Source organism: Aspergillus luchuensis, chromosome 2 (assembly GCF_016861625.1).
Source record: "Aspergillus luchuensis IFO 4308 DNA, chromosome 2, nearly complete sequence".
NCBI lineage: Eukaryota > Fungi > Ascomycota > Eurotiomycetes > Eurotiales > Aspergillaceae > Aspergillus > Aspergillus luchuensis.
In genome coordinates this window covers 3,832,733-3,846,748 of record NC_054850.1, presented here as the reverse complement: position 1 = coordinate 3,846,748, position 14,016 = coordinate 3,832,733, and the positions used below count along the sequence as shown (strand labels likewise).

The 14,016-nt window shown below is 51.0% G+C and overlaps 6 protein-coding genes across 6 annotated transcripts; 2 read left to right on the top strand and 4 right to left on the bottom strand.

Annotated features, from left to right (window-relative positions):
- Positions 1–52: 52 nt before the first annotated feature.
- Positions 53–1,393, bottom strand: AKAW2_21260S (PRCC domain-containing protein; the record flags this gene model as incomplete). Its single annotated transcript, XM_041686064.1, has 1 exon — positions 53–1,393. One exon carries the CDS (start codon positions 1,391–1,393, stop codon positions 53–55), a length of 1,341 nt encoding a protein of 446 aa, XP_041540086.1.
- Positions 1,394–1,957: 564 nt separating this feature from the next.
- Positions 1,958–2,983, top strand: AKAW2_21259A (uncharacterized protein; the record flags this gene model as incomplete). Its single annotated transcript, XM_041686063.1, has 1 exon — positions 1,958–2,983. The coding sequence occupies one exon, from the start codon at positions 1,958–1,960 to the stop codon at positions 2,981–2,983; it is 1,026 nt and encodes a 341-aa protein (XP_041540085.1).
- An 880-nt stretch (positions 2,984–3,863) lies between these two features.
- Positions 3,864–5,118, bottom strand: AKAW2_21258S (legume-like lectin family protein; the record flags this gene model as incomplete). The annotated part of the gene is made up of 6 exons (XM_041686062.1): positions 3,864–4,304; positions 4,356–4,616; positions 4,668–4,749; positions 4,814–4,884; positions 4,939–4,962; positions 5,017–5,118. The coding sequence occupies 6 exons, from the start codon at positions 5,116–5,118 to the stop codon at positions 3,864–3,866; spliced, it is 981 nt and encodes a 326-aa protein (XP_041540084.1).
- A 606-nt stretch (positions 5,119–5,724) lies between these two features.
- On the top strand, positions 5,725–6,096 carry tim13 (protein translocase subunit TIM13; the record flags this gene model as incomplete). Its single annotated transcript, XM_041686061.1, has 2 exons — positions 5,725–5,847; positions 5,920–6,096. 2 exons carry the CDS (start codon positions 5,725–5,727, stop codon positions 6,094–6,096), a joined length of 300 nt encoding a protein of 99 aa, XP_041540083.1.
- A 995-nt stretch (positions 6,097–7,091) lies between these two features.
- pkaC (cAMP-dependent protein kinase catalytic subunit pkaC) lies at positions 7,092–8,728 on the bottom strand (the record flags this gene model as incomplete). Its single annotated transcript, XM_041686060.1, has 4 exons — positions 7,092–7,119; positions 7,188–7,562; positions 7,624–7,877; positions 7,946–8,728. The coding sequence occupies 4 exons, from the start codon at positions 8,726–8,728 to the stop codon at positions 7,092–7,094; spliced, it is 1,440 nt and encodes a 479-aa protein (XP_041540082.1).
- A 2,249-nt stretch (positions 8,729–10,977) lies between these two features.
- On the bottom strand, positions 10,978–13,672 carry AKAW2_21255S (Sin1 family protein; the record flags this gene model as incomplete). The annotated part of the gene is made up of 3 exons (XM_041686059.1): positions 10,978–13,003; positions 13,068–13,535; positions 13,650–13,672. 3 exons carry the CDS (start codon positions 13,670–13,672, stop codon positions 10,978–10,980), a joined length of 2,517 nt encoding a protein of 838 aa, XP_041540081.1.
- Positions 13,673–14,016: the final 344 nt, after the last annotated feature.

Genomic DNA, 14,016 nt, shown 5'->3' with positions numbered 1-14,016 from the left:
ACTACACTACATACACTACACTATACACACACCCAATACCCAATGAAAATAATCACCACCCATACTTCGCCCCGGCCTCCCTCTTATTCCTCCTCCCAGCAGCAAAGCTCTCCTCCAGCGCCTCACGCTGCGTACTCGCCGCATTCACCAACTGCTGCAGCGTATGCTTACCCGGCGCAATCGCCCTAACAGGGTTATGTTGCTGCGCCGCCAGCTCCGTATGCGCCAGCTCCTGGTTCGTAACGTACTCCTGGTCCGTATTGAAGTGCAAGACGCGGGAACTGGCCGCCACGGATTCAGGTGCGTTGCGGCCGAAGAGTTGGCGTCGTTGGGCTTTCGAGAGGTTAAGGTCGTCGGCGATGGTGCTGAGTGTGTTGTTGTCGGATGTAGTGGTTTGGTATGTGGGTTGCTGTGCTGTGGTGGTATCTTCGGGGGCGGGGGAGGGCCCGGCGGGAGCGGAGTTGAGGGGGGTGTAGACTAGGGGTTCGTAGGTTGTTGCTGTGGTGGTGGGTGTAGAGGTAGAGTTGTCGTCGTCGGCGGCGGAGAGGGAGAAGAGGCTGATTTTGGGTTTTGGTGGTGGTGCAGCAGGCGCCTCCGCCGCCGCCGCAGGCGTAGCTGTAGATGCAGATGCAGATGCAGTTGTAGACGAAGCTCCCACCGACCCATCCTCCTTCCTCCGTACAGTAGCAGCAGTGGGCATGAGATCCGAAACAGCCTTCCTCTTCTTCTGCTGCGACGCCCTCCCCACAGACAACGGCTTGAACATCATCGGATTACCCTTCAACTTGACCTCCTCTGGCTTCTTCATCTGCGGTAGAGTCTCCTCTCCTCCCCTATTCTTGTCCTCATCATTCCCGAAATCCAATTCCTGATCCCTCATACTCCCCGCCTTGGGTATCGTCTCATCTTCATCATCATCATTATTATTTTTATTACCTAGGTTTCCAAACGCCCGCTCATTCCGCATCTCCGCATCCGCCTCGCGATCGAACCCCGGCGCTGCGCCCGTCTTTAGACTGAATATCTTGCGCGCGGGCGCCTTTTTCTCCGTTGTGCTGTTGCTAGCGGTAGTAGTAGTTGTTGTGGTTTTCTTCGGCGCAGGTAGGAATGAATTAAACCCGGAGAATACACCACCGCCACTACCGCCTAACTTGGGTTTCTTGCGCGGGCCATTGTCTTCGTCGTCGTTGTGCTCGGGTTTGATGTCTGGTAATGCGACGCGGATTTTGCGGGGGTTGGTGCGGTCGACGAGTTTATTGTTGTTACTGTTGCTGGTAGTTGTGGTTGCGGTAGTGGTGGTGGTGGGTTTCTTCGGGGCTGGTTGGGGTTGAGGAACGGTGGTTTCAGGCTCTGAGTCCGAGGCTTCGGAGTCGGAGTAGGCGACGAGGGCCATTATGGGTTAGGTAGGTTTGGTTTGTGGTGGTGATGTGTGGTTGGAATTGGGAGGGAAGAAGGTGGATGGGTTGGAGGCTTGGAGCTGCGCGGCGAAGTGATATTCTCGGGTTGGGCGAGAATGCGGATAAGTTATGTTTGAGATTACTAAGCTGTGCAGGGTTCGGTGCAGAGGGTTTGATGCCACGATCGATGGGGTTTGGGGGTTAGTATAAGAGATAGAGGAAGCTACCGGGGTGCTAGTCTCTCTAGTGACTATTTAGTATGTCACAACAGCACTGAATATGGAAGAAAGTGTCAAGAGCAATGACATCATCAACGATATGGAAATATTCAAGATCAGATAAGATAAGATCGGCTTACTCAGGTCCGTCGAAATGTCGCGCCTTCCAATCAATCACTTTCTCTCCACCATCTACATCCTCGTTCATTCACCATACACTCTTCCTCTCGCTAGCAATACCATACATTTTCTACAGCCATCGCAATGCTCTAACAAACACCATATCATTACCACAACCTTACGATAAACCAAACTCCAACCTACATCATCCATACCCTAAAAATGACCACCTCACCACCAGCACAACCCCCCACAACCTCACCTACACCAGACTACACCACCACCACCGCAAACGAAACTACCAACGCACACCCCCGCCCCACAAAATTCCGCTTCAAAGACCCCTCCCGAAAGCGCCATCGCCATCACCACTCCTCCTCCCACAAAGACCCCCAACGCACCCCCTCCCCAAAACGCAAAAAACACCGCGCTCCGCACCGCCGCAAACACACCACCTCACCACCTCCCTCCCCATCGCAGACCACATCTCGCTTCTCCCCCAGCACCGCCTTCCGAGAATCCCTCTTCGACGCGCTGGGCGACGACGAAGGCGCCGCATACTGGGAGTCCGTCTACGGCCAACCGATCCACACATACTCGGTGCCGGAGGTGCCCAAGGGGCCGAATGGCGAGCTGGAGATGATGGACGAGGAGGAGTACGCGGCGTATGTGCGACGGAAGATGTGGGAGCGGACGAGGGAGGGGATGCTTGCTGAGGAGGAGAGGATGAGGGAGGAGGGGAGGAGGGTGAAAGAGAAGGAGAGGAGGAGGGAGAGGGAGAGGGGAGAGTGGGAGAGGGCTGTGGAGGAGAGTTTGAGGAGGGGGAGGGAGAGGAAGAGGAGGAGAGGGTGGAGGGGGGTTTGGGGGAGGTATTGTGCTTGTTGGGGGGAGTTGGATGGGGTAGTTAGGGGTGGGGAGGATGGTGGCGGTGGAAAGAGGTTTGAGGAGGTGGTGTTTTGGCCGGTTGAGAGTGGGGAGAGGAGGGATGTGGGGAGGAAGGAGGTGGAGGAGTTTATGAGGGAGTGTGCGAGGGTGGTTGATGAGGAGGATATAGATAAAGATGGGGATAGGGATGGGGGTGGTGGGTTGCTGGGGTTGTTGAAGACGGAGAGGGTGCGGTGGCATCCAGATAAGATTCAGCATCGGTATGGGAAGTTGGGGATTGATGAGCGGGTGTTGAAGAGTGTGACGGAGGTGTTTCAGATTGTGGATCAGATGTGGAGTGAGGAGAGGAAGAAAGCAAATTAGTAGATGGGTGATTGATGTTATTATACCCCTTGAGTCTTGTGTATACTGTTTTGGTTGGCGTTTGTTATGATACCCTACTATGTACTTCGTTTACTACACTAAGTAGTCAAAAGTCTCGGGACACTCAAAATTTCTTCAATTTCTAACACCAATAACTCTCTCAAATATTGAGATATAAGTCTCTAATTCTGAGTATATATGAATAACTATTATCTTTATATATAAATATAATAAATAGTAAGTAATATTTATTTTTCAAGAAATAATCTATAATAAATTAAAATCTTTACTATTTTTTTCGACGCGAATATATTAAAATTTTTATATGATATACTATTTTTTTTATATTTTTATATTACTTTTCAATCGATTCTAAATATTTTTTATATATATTATTTCTTATAAAACTCAAAATTGATCATTTCATGATTTTTTAAAAATATGGATATAAAAATCTTCAATTTTTTTTAGAAATTTTGTATGGGAACCCATATAAAATATATAATTCTTTAATTTTAATTATATTTAAATCTGTACAATTTCACATAAAAAAATTATAAAAAAAATATTTTGGTAGAATATTAATCTTTTAATATTTAAATATAATAATATCAGTTTTAAAATCCACTATATCATATAAATTTGTCGAGATAAATAGATTTGAAATAGATGAGTTTTGGTGTGATTTGGGGGGTTGTCCCGAGACTTTTGAACACTTATTGTAGGTTGGTCGTCAACTTTTCGCGTTGCAAGGAAACAAGCAAGATCATAGATAGATACAACTGATATAACGCGACACGGCTATGCAAGGATAAATGACAACATTTTCTGTTCTGTTTCTGGTTCTGTTTCTCTCTTAATCTCCTCATTCTGCCAACATCTAGAACCGCGAGTAGCGGTGCTTGGTGCGGTACGCAGTGTACCCAACATAGCCTCCAACAACCACAGCGAAGAACAGAATAGTCTTGAACAGGAACCATCCCCAGCTGCCCTTCTGCTTACGGCGCTTGACACGACCAGTGTCACGGCCCTTGCCCGAGCGGGAACCGCTGCTACTGCTGCCGCTGCCGCCACCAACGCTGTACAAGTTCTGGGCCTTAACGGAGATGATGTCGTGGTTGTCGCTGAGCTCACCAGTCTCGGCAGAGAAGCCCAGGTAGGCGACAGAGGGGATGGCAATGTTGTACTCGGGGGCGGTCAGCTCGAAGCAGGGGATCCAGCTGTCCTCGGACTTGTACTGCAGGTCCAGGGTCAAGGACTTGTCCTGGAAGTAAGTCAAGCGGGCCTTGGTAGGGATGGATGCGCCACGGAGACCACGAGCCTATATAATCGTTAGATTAACATTCATGCCATCACTGCACACTACACTTACAGAACAGCCAGCCAGTTCATTAGCCTTGCCGTCATGAGCCTGGTCGTAGGTAGTCTGGCCGTCGCCCATCATGGCCATGACGTAGGGAAACGAAGTGCCGGGACGGTTGTTCTTGTACGTATCGAAGAAGATACCCAGACCCTCGAAGTTGTCCGTCGAACCGAAGACAGGACCCTGAGTGGCGCGCTGCTTGGTGAGCCACATGGCGAAACCATCGCCGTGCAAGTTGCCGGACCCTTCGATCTTGAATTCAACCTCGATCTAAACATATATCAGAACCATCCTAATCCCAGGGAAAGCGCATCAACTAACCTCCCAGTTCGTCGCGGTCAAAGGCACACGGGAGAAGATCCATCCCTGCTGCGACGGGCGATCGGACGTAAGACGGATGTATCTAGGAAGTCGTTCAGCATAAGCTCTCTCCCAATCCCTGCTACCCACAAGCAAAGCGAACATACTTGTCGGCGCGAACTATCGTGTCACCACCAAAATCGAACCAGCGGCTTTGGAAGTCGGAATCCAAGTATGGCTGCGAAGATATTAACATGATGCGCGAGCTTAGCTGCAGCTATAAGCTACGTACCGGTGAAAGACTGTGCGTGCGAAGCTATCCCCGACAGTTAGCAGCTCACTCTATGACCGAAAACAGCAGCATACACACCGGAATGCTCTTGACATTGTCATCACCATCGTAGGCGCTGGCCAGAGGCACGCTGGCCAAGCCAGCCCAGCACAAAAGAGACGAAAGCCGCGGAAGTAGCATGATTGCCGAGTAACAAGCGCACAGTAGTAAGGATCAAGCCAAGCGACCGTGCAAGAAAGATAAGTGTAGGTGTGGTGAAAGATAGACTGCAGCTAATAGAGTAGGCGAGATCGTCAGTTGTCACCGGGACATCAACAAAACCAAGGGTGAGCGGCGTGGGGGGGTGGGAGGTTCAATTGAGTAAATAGAAGGAGTAGATCCGGGAAAATGGAGGTGTGAAGGAGGATAAATGAAAGAACGAACACCGGAGGAAACTTTAGTCAACGAGAAAGAGGAAGCAGAAGAAGAAGCGGAGAGGAGGGGACAGATCAGAGATCGACGCAAGAAAAGAAAGCCGAGTATAATATAACTTAGCTGGGCGATGGGAAGGAAGTGTAGAACTCCAAGTGTCCACATCGCCGGGGCGGTGGCGCAGCAACCTTACTTTCCTTTTTCCTGTGGCTCACTAGCCACACCTCCGTCGGAGCTCAAAAGATCTTGTCTCATCAATTGCTATATACTGCATACTACGTATTGCATCCATCCATTTTACCATTGCATTTATCCCACAACCACACGACTCTAACATCTCATATTACACACATTCATACACCACTAGATTTCACAATGGGTATCTTCGGCGGCTCTTCTTCCCCCTCCACCGACACCTCCAGCAAGGAAGTCAAGGAGGCCCTTTTCAAGCAGGTCCAGGCCGAGTCCGCTATGAGCAACGCCCGCACTCTGATCTCCGTACGTTACATCCTTATCCAGGAGAATATAATTCTCAAGATATTGTGCTAATATACTTGTCTCCTCTAATAGAATGTCAACGAACACTGCTTCGAAGCCTGCGTTCCCAATCCCGGAACCTCCATGTCCGCCGGCGAACAGGCCTGCCTGACCGACTGCATGGAGAAGTACATCGCCTTCTGGAACACCGTTAGCCGCACATATACCCGTCGCGTGGGCACCGAGCAGAAGCGGATGCTTGCGCTGTGATTTGCTATCATATACGCTTCTTTGATATCCGTGCTTGGTTGGGAGTGGTCCATTTTCTCTACCATGTGTTTGGCCATGTTGTGATCCGATCTAGAGGTCTTTTTTCATTGACTGGTGTGTGATATGAGGCAGTGGCCCACTGGTGTGATGATATTTGTGTGTATATTATACGGACGGACGGTTTTGGTTCGGGCTGCCGGTGGCGTTTTGAAAAGAATAGAGCCTTGGATGGCAGGCTATGCTTATGATGACACTGTTGGGGGACCAGCGTCCAATTATCCAAGACTACTTTTTATTGCAATGGCCAAATCAAATATGTACATTATACAACTGCCTCCACAGGGACAGGGAAAGGGATAAAAGGAAAGATGACATCAAGAATGACCCAGAGTAGCTCCCCAGTATTTGCACAATATGACTATAGAATAAGCAGGAGAAATGGAAGAAAGAAACGGGTGCCGTAGGTGACCAATTCACCAGTCAACGGTCGACATAATCACGAGGACCCCCCGAAGCTTCCAGCACAAACACCACCGCAAACACCCTCCTGCCTGGCATAACGCGAGGAAATATAGACAATGCCCACCTAGATAAAACCACCGGGGGATCATCCACTCATCAGATCTCCCCAGAACTAGTATAAGGGTAAGCTTATATGCAGACCACCAACGGTCCGGAAACCGGAAAAGCAAACAGACAAGACCATCACGTATACTTTGAAAGATGGTAAAGGCATACGCTGAGGATGACAGAGCTCTTAGATGTATGCTCTACGTCAAAGGCAGCCAAAAAGCAAGTCGGCCAGCGATCGAAAACGAAGACAAACCGACGTCAAGGGGAAATCAACGAATGGTGAAGTGGATGCTACCATTGATAGCGCAGGGAAAGGATTAGCGAGATAGTCCCTGTCTTACAGGGCTCGCAGGATCATCGGATGGCTCGATGCCATCTCGGTAACGAGACAATTCATTCCATCATAACTCATAGCACACACACTAAAAGTCTGGGAACAAATGGCCGTGTCTGAAGAAGAAAAAAGTGAGTAATGTGTTCATCATGAAATGGAACGGGTTTGAGAAAGGAGCACATACGGGTCTTCACCAGCCATGCCATACTGTTCAGTTTCTTCCGGATAGCGGTCGTACTGACTCGCATCTCCTTGGCCACCGCGGATGGGAGGCACGTAAGGAGCATCGATATCCTTGCGGGCCAACCGGTCCCAGGTGACCTCGGCAAACCAAGGATGGTTCTTAACATCATCGGAGCCGCCATGGAGGTTTCCCAGGCGCTTGGTCAGATCAGCCGTGATAAGTTGCGACAGCAGGTCAACAGCGTCTGGGTGCAAGTAGGGCGGATATTTTACTCTGCCACGCAGGATATTCTCGTAGATCTTGACCGGGGAGCCACTGTCCCAGAAAGGCGTGAAACCACACAGCATCTCAAATATCAAGATACCCAGGGACCACCTTGGACACTGTCAGTAATTTGCGCCAAAGGGGCATGAACATCAATAATGGCAACCCTTACCAGTCAACCGACTTGTTGTAGCCCTTGGAGGAAACCACCTCCGGGGCGAGATAATCGGGTGTACCACAAAGGGTCCATGTGATGTCAGGCACCTCTTTGGCAAAACCGAAATCGGTGATCTTCAAATGGCCGTGTCGGTCTAGCAGCAAGTTCTCAGGCTTCAAATCCCGATAGATGATGTTCTGCGTGTGGAGGTACTCCAGGGCAAGAGTGACTTCCGCCGCGTAGAACTTGGCGACGGGGTTGGGGAACCGCTACATGAAAAGAGGTACCAGACATCAGCTTTACGTTGGTCGGGCGGGCCAAGTCAGAATTAACCCACCTGTGACTTGCGGAGCAGACTGAAGAGTTCACCACCCTCTACGAAGTCCATGACCATGTACAAGTTCCGGGAATCCTGCCATGTACCCCATAATGTGATTAGGAATGGATGCCTGACGCGGTTCAGCATGCGGCGCTCATCGTTGGTGTGCTCAATCTGTTTCATCTTGACCACTTGCGCCTTCTTCAACACCTTGACGGCATAGAAGCGGTGGTTATGTTTCGACTGCACCAAATGCACGCGACCGAAGCTACCGGTACCGAGGGTGCGCTGAAGGGTGAAGTCATCCAGAGAGTATTTCCCTTTGGTGGTGCGGGCATCACTGCGAGCGGCGTGGTGAGACTGCGCATGACCGCTGGAAGCCGAATGCATGGCGCCTTGCTGGGAGGGATGGATTATATTCTGTATACTAGCCGCATTGGCATTGGGCTGCGGGAGGCCAGAGGTATGATGGGCAGACGGCGAGGCTTGCGTCACAGCGGATTGCATGGAGGCTACCTGACCGTCGGAGGATTTTTCTGCACCCGAAGACCGATTGGGCTGTTCTTGAGGGACGGAATTTTGAGGCTGAGAGGGGGGGTTCGTAGAAGAGCCAGAATTGGTGGCGGGTTGGGGTTGATGGTGGTGGTGGTGGAAGAGGTGGTGGTGGTGGTTGTGGTTGTGGTGGTCTTCGGCAGCGTTTGGTGACGTCTGCGTCTGGGCCGAACCGGCTTCAAGCTCTTTGGAGAGGGTCTGCGAATCTTTCGTTCGCCGTTTTTTCAGCAAACCTCCTAAACTAGGCATGGAGAAAACGCTGCTGTAGGCAGTTAAGATTAAATGTTAAAGCCCACGATGGTCTTTTTCCACGTGGGGAAAAAAAAATAAAAAAAAAATGTAAGAATTAACGATGCGTGCGATAGCCGATCAACGCGACCCCTCTTTAAGAGATGCTCTCAGAGAGGGGGGGTAAGGGAAAGGAAGCAACACAGTAAGAATAATAATATGGAGAGGGAAAGCGGCGAGCTTTTTCTCTTTGGGACGGGTTCGGGCGCGGATACAGCGGAGCCCCCCAAACAGAACTGAACTGTACTGAACTGAACTGAACAAAACACTGGTCCCGAACGGCGGTCAACGGAAACTCAATTGGACAGACGGGCAACCGTAAGGATGACCGAATAGGAAAGGAAAATGTGTAACGCGGGGGAGTGTGGGAACCTCTTGGGAGGATGGTTTGGACTGGGGTAGGAGAGAGAGAGTAGTATGGCTGGTGTGCGGGAGGATCGATGATGATGCTGATGATGATGATTGCTGGATGTGAGGGGGAGAAAGAGAGAGAAGAGGAGAAGGAGAGGAGATGAGAGACAGAGGGGAGGGAAAGAGATGCTGCAGTGACCACCAGCACTACTACTACTAGCTAGTTAAAAAAAAATACTACGAGCACAAGCACCGCAATAATTTATCCTATTTCATTATAATTATTTTCTGATTAGTTTGATGGACAGAAGAGAGTGGGAAAAACTAGAGAAAAAGGGAAAGCAAAGGGAGAGAGAAAGAGAAAGAGAGAGGAGAGAGGCGGGGTTGGATTGGCGTGAATCGGCATGAATTGGGCTTAGTGGACAATGACAGAGAGTCAGTCAGAGACTCAAGAGTAGTTATTTGTTAGTTGTTTGTTTAATTCTCTCTCTTTTTCCAAATGCGCTTATTCCACGTTACAACATGAACTTAACCGAAACAACTACCCATTTAAAGGCAAGTCGCCCTTCCCTACTTATGTCTAAAAGCGGTCGGTCGGCCACAAGTCGAAGGAAGCTATGCTACAGTACTTGTCTACTATCTCCATCACCACTTTTGTCGACTCCACCCCAACGCTAAAACATACTTTGTCTGGGCCAGTAATTTTCCCACAGTAAAAAAGAACAGTCAAATAACCGCAGTGGTACCATAAATACTCATCATGACATTTGGGATGATAACCGAACCAACTCTCTTTCACACTTCCCCAGATACCAAAGTTGTATTACAACTCTGCTTCAGGCAAATAGTATAAGAAGAACCCACCGGGTCCAGCCGATCTCACTCCTCTCGATCCATGGACCCTTCAATTGCTACATTATCATCAATGATGCATTCTTTCCCACTCCTTCTCGCTTATCGAGATCCATGTCTCCCAATTCCCATTTCCGGGTTCAGACTCGCCCCGATGAGGTCATCATCAAACACTGTTTTCAGATCTCGAGTGTGTGTGTGGCTTGGAATTCCGAAACGAGGAGCCTCCTACTACTTAGTACTAGTAGGTAAGAGAAGCTGGGAAGATGAAACTGCTGGTCTCCGTATTTCCTTGAGGCTTAGTATCTATCTGTCTATTGTAGGGTATATGCAAACTGTCAACTTTTAAAGACCCGAACAACATAGCATGTTGGGCAGCTGGCAGCTGGCTGGCAGCATAGGTTGCCTTGTTAACTAACTACGTACTTACTAGTTAACTAGTTAGTTAGTTGATTGCTTACCGCTGAAAGATGACTTCATCACCGCCCCGGTGGATCCTCCAAGAAAGGCGAGTGGAAACCGCCCCGCCTTCGGGGCATTTGGCTTGCCCTTTGTTGAAGCCAATCAAGCTGCCCCCTGACCGGTCAGGAATTCCCCCGTCCGGCGGCCTCCTGGTTGGTCGGGAGGCTCACTATGAACTGATCTTGACGCTTGCATCCACTTAACCTACTTTAGCACCTGAGATACCAACAGTTAGTGTACACGCTACGGATGAAATGCGCACCGCCACTATCAACAGTTGCTATTTCCGCGAAGTTGTGAAAGAAAGAAAGAAAGAAAGAAAGAAAGAAAATTTCTGTTCCAATTGTTGTTGATTCCCCCCCGTAGCCCTGGCTCCATGCTGCTGCAAACTTCAAATCCATCCCGAAAAGCTGCCCGGCCTATGTACTCCTACCTAGTAGCAAAGATTGCAACGCCGCTCCCTCCAAACAATAGTCGGAGGGCTCGCTTCCACTTCTCGGTTCCCTACATAAAACAGCAAGCAAATAACAATAGCAATGCGTTCCTTAGATGCGATAATGCGCCATGTTCTTCTTGATCTCGTCCACGATTTCCACCGCTTCCAGCGCATTGCGTGCCTCAAAATCATACCGCTTCTGCTCGTTGGCATCGTTGCCGCGCAATACCACTACCCGGAAATTCTTCGGGTGTCGCCGGCTCACCTTGCATCCCACGACATCGTTGAAGCTGATCGACCGCGTCTTGGTGTCCGACGCGGTCTTGCCCGTGTCCGCCGGCATGATATGCATGTAATCGTTGTCAAACGTCAAGATCCGGTGGTTGGATTGCGTAAAGCCCATGGATTGTTTGCGCCAGACGTAGTACCGCCGGTAATATCCCCCAATGAGATCTTGCTTCTGCGTGAGCGGGTGTAGCATGCGCTGTCCGCTCTTCTTCCCCTTCTTGCTGGGTGCGCTGGTGCTGTCGATGAGGAGCGGCGCGTTCGGGGAGGAGCTGCCCGGGGAGCCCGTTAGCGACTGCGGCCCGAATCGGCGGCGCACCAGGTCCAGCTCCGTGATATTGCCTAGGGCTTCCACGGTGCGGTCTAGCGGTGCGATCGTATTGGATCCCATCACCTTCAGGAGATAGTTCCCCTTGTCCAGGCCCCATCGCTTGCACACCGAGTCGAGGATCTCGGCGATGTAGCTGTCGGTAGACGTGTTGAGCGTCGTCACCTGGGTGGACGCTTCCACATTGATGAACCGGATTTTCAGTGTCTTTGACACGCCCAGGCGAGGTGTGGCATGGGACGTGGGCACGGCAGGCCGATCCGCGGGTGTTAGTGTATTGTCGTTCAAAGCCGACGAGAAGGGTTGTCCCAAAATCGGGTTCGGGCGAGGTGCCTTGCTTTGCGGGACCGGCTGGCTTGTCGGGGCGCTCGTCGGAGCAGGTGCCTCTCCACTATCCTCAGAAGAGGCTGTCTGGCTGAACTGGGGGAACTGGCGCTCGTTTGCTTCAAATTCCGCCTTCGATGCTTCGACTAGCGCGAATTCATCATACTGTTTCCCTCGTGTCCGTCGACCAGCTGCCCGATTGTTATTCGATGTAAAGTCGGCAATTGGCGATGTTCGACCTAAAGCGGGGAAATCATATTCGACTTCGCCATCTTCCACCATTCGCAGCGTCCACATATTCACGGTAAGCTTGCTGCGTTCAACAGCCGGTTCGCGACCTTCTTCGCTGTATCTCCAAAGCGCTAAGCCGATTGCTTCCACAACTGTTACCGGTGCAGGCTGCTCTGCAAGTTTGGACTCGCGCGCAATTGGCAAATCGAGTGGTTCATCGGGATCGGCGGAGAATGGCAGGTAGAGTTTGATGTTCAGGACATCGGTCAAGCCCTTGCCTGAAAGCACCGCGAATTTCTCCACGGGGTTCGTCGGCGCTTTCTTGCGCGCATTAAGTGCCTTGGAAAGCAAACTAACGGGTTGGACAGTGCTGATGGGCCGCGGAGGTGGCAGATCTTGGAGCTCTGGTGCTGGGGCTCTGGGTTTCCTTGGAGATGCCGTCTGTGACCCCGTGCCATTCTGCAACTTGTGCATCAGAGCAACTGGCGATGATGAATCCAAGCTACCAGTGATCCCAACCCCTGCAAGTAATGACGCAGAACCCGCCGTGGCGTCAAAATCAGATGACAGGGCTGAACCCACAGATTCAGCTCCTGAGTCCTCGGCTTGCTCATGGAGTTCTTCCAGGTCCCGAGGGCCCGGTGGGCCATTTCTCCTTCTCGCGGGTTCTATGACCTGATCATGGCTAGAGAACGAAATCTGACGCCTTCTGAAGGCAGATGCATCCAGGTCATTGTCCGAAGATATGTCGCTGCTGGCAGTAGTTGTAGTATCGCGCCGCGGCCGCTCGTTTATGCTGCTAACAGCCGTTCCCAATGAGCCAGTACGGTAATGGGTGCCCATTGTTGGATGTGATGGAGACGTGACCATGACCTGAGGGCTTTCCTGGCGATCTGATGAGCGTATGGGTGAAGATCCGGCTCTAGTTCGTATGGGCATCTTCGTAAACTTGATCTGGTTCGCAGCACTATGATTTGTGAGCATGAGACTGCATATGCAGGTCTCTGCATTCTTTGAGCCAATTGACTCACCTTCGAGCACTGTCCCCATCATCGTCGCTCTCATCACTCAGGTCACTGCTGTCATCATCCTCCGCTTCTCTGTGTTTCTGTTGCTCATGCTGCTGTCGTTCCCTCCGGTGGACTCGTTTCCCGCGGTTTCGACGCCCAATCAGCTCTGTATTGGTCTTCCCAGTCACCATTCCCCCTTCGTCATCGTCACCTTCATCCACCAGGCCGAATCGCTGCGCATCGTCTCGGGCAACACCCAACTGGTAATATTCCGAGGTAACCGCCGTAGTTGTGGGGATCGGTGGTGAATTTGTCCGCTTAATGTGGGCAGCCGCGCTCTGCGTATTGGGGTTTGTAGAAGCCGAAGACCAGCCAGCTGCGCGGAATCCTGGCGTGTTGAGCACGGTGTTGTTCACGTTGATAAGCCTATCGCCTATGCCGTCCTTTATGGTCGACAGATAGGAAGTGCGCAACTGCCAGATTGTGAAACTGAGAATGGGTTAGTCCGTTGGCTCAACACTGCATGTGTGCGATCACTGGGGGGGGGGGGGGGATGATGAGGGGAGGGGGGACGCGAGATGGGTCGCGGGGTCAGACACCTACTCTTCATTGTGGAGAAGAGACATGGTTACCAATCGCTGCAAGAAAAGAGATGAGTAGTAAGAGATAGAGTAGGCCTCGTCACAATCACGGAAGAACGACCATTTACGCCAGGAAGAGCGAAACCGCTGTCGGAATTCGAGTGGGCATGATCTCCGGGCTGGTGCAACAAGGGGAAATGGATGGATGCGCTGAACTGGAGCAGGCCAAAAAAAGAGGAAGTAGGAAAAGAGAGCGACCGTGGGATGTGAATGCAGGACCAGCCTGATGGTAAGAAATGAGGGATAAGCAACGCAAAGGGACGAGGAAGAGCGTCCTGCGGCGATGAGGTTGTGTGGGGATCAAAAGCACTTGCAGGCTCAGCCGTCGC